At 45.7% G+C, this 11,238-nt stretch overlaps 1 protein-coding gene across 1 annotated transcript in view; it reads right to left on the bottom strand.

Annotated features, from left to right (window-relative positions):
* Positions 1 to 5,804: 5,804 nt before the first annotated feature.
* Positions 5,805 to 11,238, bottom strand: part of LOC114630801 (phospholipid-transporting ATPase FetA) — a 116,493-nt gene continuing 111,059 nt past the window's right edge. Inside the window, exons 25-29 of the mRNA XM_028779130.1 lie at positions 9,862 to 9,945; positions 8,599 to 8,844; positions 8,283 to 8,421; positions 6,930 to 7,060; positions 5,805 to 6,832 (exon numbers count right to left, since the gene is read on the bottom strand). Coding sequence (XP_028634963.1) covers positions 6,641 to 6,832; positions 6,930 to 7,060; positions 8,283 to 8,421; positions 8,599 to 8,844; positions 9,862 to 9,945 — 792 coding nt within the window. The 3' untranslated portion in view covers positions 5,805 to 6,640. The remainder of the gene's footprint in view (positions 6,833 to 6,929; positions 7,061 to 8,282; positions 8,422 to 8,598; positions 8,845 to 9,861; positions 9,946 to 11,238) is intronic.

The following is an 11,238-nucleotide window of genomic DNA, read 5'->3' as shown; positions in this document are numbered from 1 at the left end:
TGCTATGTCAGGCTGGCCTTGAATTTACAGAATTCTGTCTGCCTTGGCTACCTGAATGCTGGGATTTAAAGCATGCAGCACCAATTCCAGCTTCTCTCTCTCTCTCTCTCTCTCTCTCTCTCTCTCTCTCTCTCCCTTCCCCCTCCACCCCCACCCCTTTCTGTTCGTGTGTGTGTGTTTGTGTGTGTGTGTGTTGTGTGTCTCAGGCATGGCATGGTTGAAGACAATTTACAGAGGATTATAAGGATTCCAGGGTTTGAATGGACTCAAGTAGCCAGGCTTGTTTGGCAAACATCCTTACCCTCCATCAGATCCTGTCACTTTCTCAGGACACTCTTCTCAGATCACTAAATATAAAGTGGAAGTTTATCATTTCATAGCCTCTCACTAGTAAGGGTGGCAGTTGTAGGGCCAGAGAAGTGGCTCAGTGGTTAAGAGGACTGATTGCTCTTCTACAGAATCTGGGTTTTGTTCCCAGCACGCACATGACTGCTCACAACTGTCTAGAACTCCAGTTCTAGGGGATCAGATGTCTTCTTCTGGCTTCCGTGGACACTGTGTGGTGCACAGATAATACATGCAAAAAAAAAAAACCACATACAACAAAATAATGAAAAAAATCAGAGGATCACCTATCTGCTAAACTTTGACTAATGGTTTGTCCCCCTAGAATTCATGACTCCTCATTACAAGGTATTAAGAGATAGACCTGTACGGTTAGGACTCTGTCCTCATAAATGGATTTTAATAATTAATGGGTTAATAATTTAGCTCAAGAATGGATCCCGCTGGGCAATGGTGGTGCACGCCTTTAATCCCAGCACTCGGGAGGCAGAGGCAGGTGGATTTCTGAGTTCGAGGCCAGCCTGGTCTACAGAGTGAGTTCCAGACAGCCAAGGCTACACAGAGAAACCCTGTCTTGAAAAACAAAACAAAACAAAAACAAACAAACAAACAGAATGGCTCCTGCATGGAAGCTAGTTTGGCTAGCTCACTGGACATGCCCTGGCTCTTGCCTTGCACGGCTATGGCGTCTATTAACAGGAAGGCCATTACTAGACGTGGCCTTTCAGTCTTTGGCCGGAACTGTTAGACAAAATAAGCCCACTTTTTTTGTTTTTTTTTGTTTTGTTGTTGTTGTTTTGTTTTTTTTTTTTTGTTTTTCAAGACAGGGTTTCTCTGTATAGCCCTGGCTGTCCTGGAACTCACTCTGTAGACCAGGCTGGCCTCGAACTCAGAAATCCGCCTGTCTCTGCCTCCCAAGTGCTGGGATTAAAGGCGTGCGCCACCACCGACCGGCTTTTTTTTTTTTTTTTTTTTTTTTTTTTTACATTGTGTGTTCCTATGTTTATTTCAAACTAAGCTTCTGTTAAAGCAAATGGAAATGTACTGAGTTCGTGGTATTATGTTGTCAGCAGCAGAACCTGGACACTGGATGATGTTTACGTGTCACTGTCTCCTACAGGCACGTTCCATGATGACAGAAATCTTTCTGTTTCTCCCTTTGCTGTGTCTTCGGAGTCTCACTCAGCGCCCAGATCATGGTGCTCAATGCCCATTTGCTGTATCTGTGGACGAATGTGATGAACAGAGAGTGAAATTTCCAGAAGGCCATGGGACAGTCTACATACAAATGTATAGGCCTAGTTAGCAACCTGTAAGAGAGTGTGTGTCTGTGTGACTAGAACCTTCAAAGAAAGAATCTGTGAAGGGAGGGATAACTATAAAACCATCTAATGACTAAATATAGGCCCATATGTCTATAACTCCAATACTTAAGCAATCGAGGCAAAAGGATCATGAGTTCTAGGCCAGCCTGTGCTATGCTGGTAGACTCCATCTCAAAAAAAATTGAAAAGATGTTTCTGACTATATCTTTGACTCTGAATTCCATGAAATTTTCTAGTTATTTTCAGACAGCAATTGATGTTTGCCACTTTAGCTTTCATTTTAGTAATTAAGATGACTTAATGAAATGGAGATCTTCTGTTTGCTTTTTTGAAAGAGGGTCACACATATCTCAGATTGCTCTTGGACGCATTATACAGTGAAGAATGGCCTTTAACTTCTAATCTTCTTGCCTTTGCTTCCTATGTCTTGGTATTATGGGTGTACTACACAGCCTGGATTAATTTTTTATTTATTGCTTTTATTATTGTTATGTGTAAGTGTTTGGCTTGTATGTACATCCTTGTGCTACTGTGCATGGCTAGTGGTGTTATATGTCATGAGCCACCACGTGGGTACTGGGAATCAAACACAGGTCTTTTGCAAGAGCAGCAAGTGTTCTGACCGCTGAACCAGCCCTTTAATTTTTAAAATTCAAAATGTGTGCTTTTCCTTGTTCCTAAGCTCTGCTGGATTGTAGGTGGTGGTCATGTTCAGTGGGAAGACACAGTAGAGCTCTCTCAGTGGATGCCTATGTTGACACACTTTTCTCTCTTCCCAGAGTCTGAGCAGGACATTGGGGAAATGAGGAAAAGAACATTCTTACCTGATGTATGCTGTCACAAAGTGCTTCTAGACCCCAGCAAATATCTACACGTAGCTTTTCCTCAAGGGATCCAGAAGATAGAGGAGGAGAGATTGCCATGATAGGGAAGAAGAAAAACCAGACCTAAAGGCCTGCTGACATGTGAGAATCAGAGAAAATGGCCACATGGGCCACTTCCCCAATTGGGTCTGGGGTAGCAGAGATGAAATATAGATTCTAAAAGATGTTAACTCAGGAGTACTAGAGGGGAATGTTTGCTAGCAGCAGAAAGGATTAGAGATGCCCAGCCATTAAGCTGGTGACAGCATATTAAAATTAACTGGTGTGTGTATGTGTGTGTGTGTGTGTCTTTCATTCTTGAATCCAGATAGCTCTTGGGAGAGTGCATGGGTGCGACCCATTGGGAGCACAGAGTGGTTAGCTAAATTCACCAATACAGTGTGTCCTTTGTCGTGTTACCTGCATGGTCTTTGGGTAATGCTTTGCTCTGGACATCCATGGGAGCACAGAGCTAACCTTTTCTTGCTTTCTAGAAGACTTTCTAGTCATAAGCAGGATATCCATATTGTTTGTTCCCTAATCACATCTATCAGTTGATTCAACACTCTTCCCAAGTATTTCCTCATATCCTTCTCAACTTGGACTGAACTGAGGACTAATTTAAAGCCCACTAACTGTTCCCCCCGCAGATCTGCCATTTCTATCCCTTTCCTCAAAGTACACAGGGCAATGACGAGTCGTGAACTTGTTTTGCACATACTCCTGAATGTGATACTTAAGGTCTGGCTCCTCTTTAGAGAGTAAGACTTGAAGAGTCATGCCAAGATGCATATAAAGTACCAAGAGGGAGTGCTGACCACTCAGGAGCCCTGAGGATAACACTGGTCCAAACTCTACTTTTACAGATGTCTTCTGTGGGAGATCATGAGTAACCATGTGACACAAAAGAGGTCCCGAGGGCACTAAAGAATGACTGGAAACTGCCTACACAAGGACGAGCTTCATTTTGAAAAGAAAAGGCAAGAATCAAGTTTAGGAAAAGTCGACAGTGGAAAACATGAAGTGTTTGGCTTCTGTTGGATGGTGAGAATCATAGTGCATAAAACAAGCCTCCACAAGACCAGCATGCAGCCCTTCCCCGGGTGGTCATTCATGGCCTAGGGAAAAAGCCAAAGAAGCAAGCCATTATTAAAATGGGTCTATAAGCCCATTTTAAGGGTTTAAACTGGGAAAAGTTCTCCAACATAGCGAAGAGTCACCCCAAAGAACAGGAGATGGTGTTGCCAGTGAAGGTAAAGCGAGCAACCCAAACAGAGCAGGTATTAGCTAGACAAAGGGAGGATGGGCTTGTGGTGGTTTTTCCTACTCATGGGAGAGCTTTGACATGTCTGTTCAAAGCTGTCCTGAGCTATAGATTAGGGTCCAGGTCAGCTCGGGTTAGAATGAGAGCCTACCTCAAACAAACAAACAAAAACAAACAAACAGGTCTGGGGAGGTGGCTCAGTTGGTAACGTGCTTACCTGACTTCCATGCCAGAACCCATGCAGAAGTTCCAGCCATAGCTGTAAGTGACGGTGCATGCTTGGGATGCCAGCCTCAGGCCATTGGAGACATGCTGAAACCTGGGGCTGGCGGGCTAGTCAGCCGACTAAGCCGAGCTTAATTGGGGAGCATCAGGCCAATAAAAGGTTGCAAAGGAGGTGGACAGCATTGCTAAGAGTGATGGCACCTGTGGCTGTCCTCAGCCTCCACATGCAAGGGTGCACATTGCATGCACACTTCTCCACAGGCATCCATCCACACATTAAAATCTACACAGGCAGAGCAGCAGCCTTCAGTCATTCTGCCATTCACCCATTCATCCAACAGATGTCTAACAGGAAGTAAACCATGTTTCCAGTGTCTTCTGAGAAGTGCCACAGACAGAGGCATAGACAGAAACAAGACAGGTATATATTCACACCAAGAAATTAGGGCAAGTGCCAAAAAAATTAACATTAAAGCTGGGCTGGGGGGGGCGGTCACTGGAGAGATGGCTCAGCAGTTAAGAGGACTGACTGCTCTTCCAGAGGTCCTGAGTTCAAATCCCAGCAACCACATGGTGGCTCACAACCATCCATAATGAGATCTGATGCCCTCTCATGGGGTGTCCAGTGTACTTACATATAATAAATAAATAAAAACCTTTAAAGAAAAAGAAAAAAAAAGCTGGGCTGGGAACATGCTTATAATACCAGCACTTGGAGGGCAAGAACACGAGCTGAAGGCCAGACTAGGCTAGTCAGTTCTAGGCCAGCCTGTGAGTCCCATGGTCAGGTGAAGTCATGTGGTGGACAACTCAGTGACATCTAGTAAACTAACAGATTATAAATCTAGCTCTACTGAGTCCGAGTTTGTAAGGACAAGTGCTAAGGTCACTAGGTAACAAAGAGGGTGGGAAAAGCATTTGAGGACATGAACACCATGTTCGTGATGCCATGGAAGCCAGCAATTTCATGACAGGCAAAGGCAGATGGAGGAGGGAGTGAAGACAAGGCTGGAGGACACCAACAACAGGGTACAGGCTTAAACTTGTGTAGAGAGCTAAGCCGGGGATACACATGGACAGATTCTCCTTTCAGGAAGATGGATCTGGAAATAGTAATGTGGATGCTTTAGATGAAGAAGAATCAGAGAAACAGGGGTGTGCGTGTGCGTGTGTGTGCGTGTGTGTGTGTGTGTGTGTGTGTGTGTGTGATAAGAGGTGGTATAATTCTGAGCAAAGGTAATAATAGCATTGTAACAGGAAGGAACAGAAACCTAGACATAAGGATGAAGATTTTTCTATGCCCTGATAGTGACTGAGTGTCTGACTAAAAGAAAAAGCAGAGGATGACTGCAACTGCTCCCCGGCCTTGGGCGACAGGGTGCCAGTGATGGTGTCCTGGCATTGGCTGGGGTGGGGAGGGAATGGTCAGTTTAAATTGGGCATGCTGAGTTTCCATTTTGACTAAGTAAAGGGCCTCAGATTCAGTTCACTAATATGTGAGGAGAGGTGGGGACTACAGAGCTGAGAAGTGCCTTTCTGTTGGTGTGGGAAGTCACGAGCTTACTTAAGATACACAGAAAACTTAAAACCTAGGGTTGAAGTCTCAGGACACATGTTGAAGGTATGTGAACAGGATAGAACTATGAACTTAAAATGTGTGGTCAGACTAAGGCCAACGCTGATGTTAGGAACAGAAATGTAGAGTGGGGCTGACAGGAGAGGGAAGGAATGGGGGATACATAGGATGTGCTTATACTGGTAACACTTGACCATACAAATGTCTTCACTTCAAAACGAGCAATTTATTTCTCCATTTATCTTTCCACAAACTTGTTAGAAACAGTTTTTCAAGTACATACAAAGTATATATTATTACTTCTCAAAATAATTTTATAGAAGACAAACACTCAGCAGCAATGGTTTACATCCCCTTAAGAAATTATTGTTTTTAATCCCCTGCATCTCTTACTTCTAATGCTTGAATAAGTACCAGTTCTTAGATCAGAGGGATCAGAGGGCAGGAAGGCGAAACTTTGAGCTGTCCTATCTGGGCAGGACCAGCCTTCATTTTCTTTCCTTTCTTCTTTTTCTTCTTCTTCTTTTTTCCCTATTTGGTCCAGAAACTCTCATTCAGCTTCTTAAGACCAACTCTTCATAGCTACTCTTTTCTTCGCTACACAGGGCCAACAAAATACTCACCCTGGCACCCTGAATATTTCAGGTAAGTCTGAGAATAGTGTCTGGGTGGGAACATGGTCACCTGGGGTCTGGGAAGGGTTACAGTTGCTCTGTGTATAGCAGAGACGGGGCCCAGACTAAGATTCTTAGGCCCTAGCTTCCTCCTCCTTTCTCATCTCTTTTCGTGGCTTCTGCATGTGCTTGTCTGGGTTAAGAACTGGAGGGAATGCTGGGAGGCTTGGACTTGCCTGTTGGTGAAATGCTGCAGCCCTGGCTGAGGGGCTGTTACCTCTTTCTTATCTTTCCTGGGTACAGCTTTCTGGGAAATGGAGAAGCTGAAGCCCTGGTCTCAGAGGGGCCCTAATCCCTTTTTCACTAAGTTGCATAAACAGAAGGGATGAAGAGCAATGGCTGACTGAGGGAGGTTTCCCTAAGGGCATCTACTTTTTACTTCTTACAGTGTTTTTTGCCAAGGCACTGGATTTCTGCGTTTTGCCAGATGTGATGAGGGCCCCGAAGCCTTGTTTGTGGGAGAACGCGTAGGCAGAACGTCGTTTGCTTGAGTGTTTTTTTTTGGTCTGGACTTGGGGTGGCATCGGATGTTTCAAGCAAAAATGGATCCTGTTCAGAACCTATATCCAGAACATGGGGGACAAGGTTTTCAGACATGGAGGCCAAGTCAAAGGGGATGGTGAGGTCCACCTGTGTAGGGTCCTTTCTCCCACTCACCTTGTCAACGTTGATGGGCCAGAGTAGTGGTCTGAGAAACTTGTATCCAATCAAAGGAACCATACAGAGGACCGTGCTGAGGATGAGACACAGCCACATCTGTGGCTGGCTAAGACTGTTCCTGGCCACACCTGTGGGCAGTCAACCAAGAAAGAAGAGGCTAAAATAGCTTGGGGAAGGAGGTAGGGCTGGAGAGGGAGAACTCAGCCAGCACACAGCTACATTCCAGTCCTCAGAAGGAAGTTACTGATCTGCAGTCCGTCTAGTCTCCTGAGAAGTACTTTCAATGCTAAGTCGCTATACCTTTTGCACTTTTCACAGCTACTCAGCAGTAGCTGGTTCCTCTCTGATAGGAAGCTGCTGTGAGCTGGAACAATTCATGCACCCTTGTCGCCCCCTAAAGGCAGGGCTGAACAGAGCAGGGAAGAGAGAGGGCAGGTTATAAGGGCACCCTAGTGCACTTGTGAAGAAAACAAGTAGAAAGCACCGTGGCCTGCAAGACAGCTCAGAGGGTAGCATGCCACCACACCTGGTGACCTGAGTTCCAACACGGGGATCCACATAGTACAAGGTGAGAACCAACTCCTTCAAGTTGTTATTTCCATCTGCCTGTCTGTGTCTGTCTGTCTGTCTGTCACCCACAATAAATAAATAATTATATAATAAATGAATGTGATAATACTAAAAAAAAAAATGAAGCCTTTGGAGAAAAAAATGAGTTATAGGCCTGGCAGGGATAGGAACCGAGCACACATGCACAGCTATTCTGTTTGATCCAGTTTGATGGTAGGCGAGGGAGAGCCAAGTAAGAGACAGTCAGGCAGGGCGTGTCACTGGAAAGGGGTTTGCACTGGGGTTCCAGGTCATTTGTTTGAATAAACAAACAAACAAGGCTGGAGAGATGGCCCAGCGGTTAAAAGCACTGGCTGCTCTTCCGCAGGACTTGGGTTCATTTCCACCCCGGACGTGGCAGCTCACAGCTGGAGCCCTGGTTTCTAAAGGGCCCTAATCTCTTTGTACTAAGTTGTGTAGATGGACTGCATGAAGAGCAGTGGGTGACTGGACCTCCAGTCCCAGGGGATCTGGCACCTCACACGGACAAAACATGACAAAACATGAGCCAGAGTGCATAATTCTTGCCCTGTCACATGTGAAAGTCAAATAATCTAAAATACTTGAAAAAAAATTGTAAATTCTAAAGTTAAATATTTTCCTGGAGAGGTTTTGCTCCCATTGTGAGCAGAGACTACCTCTTCTCACACCTCTAAGCATCGTAATAGAGCTTCTCAGTAAACATTCAATTAGCATTCCATTAGCCCTCCCGATGACAAACACTGGCTGGCCAAGTCTTACCGAGGAAGCTGAAGATGCTGGGGAACATCAAACACAGGCCATCACTACACAATAGGAGTAAGATGCAGAAGTAAAGCCCCAGGCTACCCCACGTGAAGGCATGGTTTATCATCGTCCAGGAGGTTGTCCTCAGGGCAATCTGAAAAGCACTAGTTCATGTGTGATACCGTATGACCTGTCAGCACCCCCATTCTCTGAGCCTGCAGCGGAAGGTGTTTCCTGTCAATGACCCCCCAGTACTCCCCCCCCCCCGCCTCCCTTTCTTGCCACACAGGCTCCCCACCCAGTCCCCTGGTCCCACTTCGAGGGGCCACACCTGCATTGTCATGACCCAGATCAGGGTGGTCTGCACTATCAGGGAGAAGGACTGGAAGTCGGAGATGTCCTTTCCATCTCTACGCTCTGAGTTGAAGACAGTCCCCATAGGGACAAAGAACAGCACGAAGGAATTGTAGATACCATGCAGCAAACACTTCATAAATTCCTTCTTGTTGAAGTACAGGTTGTGCTGTCCTGGCTCATACAGCTCTGGGTAACACAGACTCCATGTTTCATTCACATCCTAGAAACACCACAGGGGAAAGAGGAAGGTCAGGGCCTTCCACAGGTCCCACCTCCATCGTGCCTCACTGAGTCTGTGGCCAGAATGCCTGGGCATTTCCTCAGAAACAGAACCAGAGAGCAGAGCAGTGTCCACAGTCCCCTCTCTGTGAGGCTCTGCAGTAGAAGAAAGCTGTGAGATGGTCTCAAAGATGGGGGCACATGGAGGCAGTGAGGATTTGGGAAAGGCATGGGGGAGATATGGCTCAGGGGCAGCTAGAAGGGAGTGCTGAGCTTGGAAAAGGGGAGGAAGTAGGGCTTAAATCCCAAGAAATAAGTGTTCCTTTGGTTAAATGCTTTGTGTCAAAAGCCAGTGGGCAGAGGCAGGAAAATACATTAGGATTGGCAAATCCTCATTTAGTGTATTCCTCTTTGGGGACTTTTTTCTACTGAGGTGCCCAGAAATGGAGCTTGGTAGAAGAGTCAGGGAAAGAGGTATCATGACTCTTACTACAGAGGTGATTTCTAAGAATAACAGACATGGAGCCCTGGGCTGCTTTCCTGTGTCCTAAGGTACTATGCCCACAGCCCCATGCCTGGCCTTTACACCCACTGAGGTCTTTCCAGCATCTGTCTCCGCCCTATTACCTGTGAATAGGCCTCTCCTCCCCCCCCCCCGGGTTTTTTGTTGTTTGGTTTTTCGAGACAGGGTTTCTCTGTGTAGTCCTGGCTGTCCTGGAACTCACTCTGTAGACCAGGCTGGCCTCCAACTCAGAAATCTGCCTGCCTCTGCCTCCCAAGTGCTGGGATTAAAGGTGTGCGCCACCACTGCCTGGCTACTCCTTTCTCAGTTTCTTGCTTTACCAAGTCTTGGCTCAGTGTGTTCCTCTCACTAATTTTTAGAGGACACCCCACTCTCCCTTACGATACTACCCAGGTAGTATCGAGACCTCCCCCTGCTCGGAAATGACTGACTTCTTCCCCGCTCTCTGAGTTCAGGGCTTCAGCCCTGTCTGTGAAGTCTGCCCCTGGGTCTTACCTTTTCAAACAGACTCAAGCCCAGGACAGGGAGGGAGGTGTAGATGAGATTGTAGAAGGTGATGAACCAGATGTCATAAACTGTCTGGAAGAGTATCAAGGAGATTTTTTAGATTACTTTCTCCATGAAGCCCCAGCTCTGCCTCTCAGGTCCAATGCAGCCCTCTCCTGGTCCCCTACCCACTACTAGTTGGTTACCACCTACTAATCTAAAGTGTGTTTGATTACTTTCTAGAAATGTAATGCAGAGTCCCAGTCTTTCTTCAATCTTACTCCAGAACTCAGAGGGGCAAGGCTAGGCTGGGCTTCCAAGACTGACCTACAACAACCCTCTACAACCTGCACAGTCCCTCTAGGTACAGAAAGGACACAGAGCAGCTCCCAGGGAGAGCTAGCCACAGTACCTCTGGAAAAACCTTGAGGTTCTTCTCTTTCTCTGCTTGGTGGCATCCAGTGGCTTCTGAAACCCTGGATGTTTACTAACAGGGCAAGGAGAAAGATGCAATGACTCTTCTCCAGCTTGGTGCCTCACCCTAGGGTCTAGTGAGGTTCCTTTCCTTACTATCCACAGGCTCATACCACTCCCCAAGACCAGCTTGGCCTGAGTAGGATTTGGGGTGTATCAGTCTACGAAGTCTGCTGGTTGGTGGAGGCATCTCCCAGGATAGTAAATCCTCAGGTTTTTCTCCTGGGATTCCTTGAAAGACTCCTCAAATACTTCTTACAGGAAGAAGAGATCTTCTATAACATCAAACCCTACATTTCCTCTAGGTTGTGACTTCATAGTCAAATGTGAAATGCATTTATCATAGGAACAATTCTGTATGTGTTGGGGCAGACCTGGTGTCTATAGTTCCAAGTATAGGTGAATATCATGACAGCCTGCCTGTCATGGTCCAAGAGGCTCCTGGAGGCTTACCTAGGCTCATCCCAGGCTGTATGGATGATGTATATGGAACATTGTCATTATTCATCTATAGACCCAAAACTATAACCATTTTAAAAGACCATGGGAGCATGTAGAATGTAACTATCATAGCTTTATGATTCTGATGATTTAAAAGTAAAGATGGATCTCCCAAATTATAATCACAAAATTAAAATCAGTATTTAAAAGTGGTGAAGTCTAGTTCCTAAGGACCTGAAACTCTCTTCTGGCCTTCGAGGATACCAGGCATGCACATGGTACATATACATGCATACAGGTACATACTTATACATACACAATAAAATAAGTAAGTCTAAAAGTTATATAAGTGGAGAATTACTAAGACATTGTAGACAACAATAACAACAGTAACAGTATGACTTTGGATGCTCAGAGAACCTCCAGCTCCCCTGGCTTTTCCTAATTATGTACGTTGAAAACAATGTCAGC

The sequence above is a fragment of the Grammomys surdaster genome, unplaced genomic scaffold, assembly GCF_004785775.1.
Source record: "Grammomys surdaster isolate TR1022 unplaced genomic scaffold, NIH_TR_1.0 344, whole genome shotgun sequence".
Classification (NCBI taxonomy): Eukaryota; Metazoa; Chordata; class Mammalia; order Rodentia; family Muridae; genus Grammomys; species Grammomys surdaster.
The sequence above is the reverse complement of the archived record's forward strand: the minus strand, read 5'-3'. Positions and strand labels throughout refer to the sequence as shown.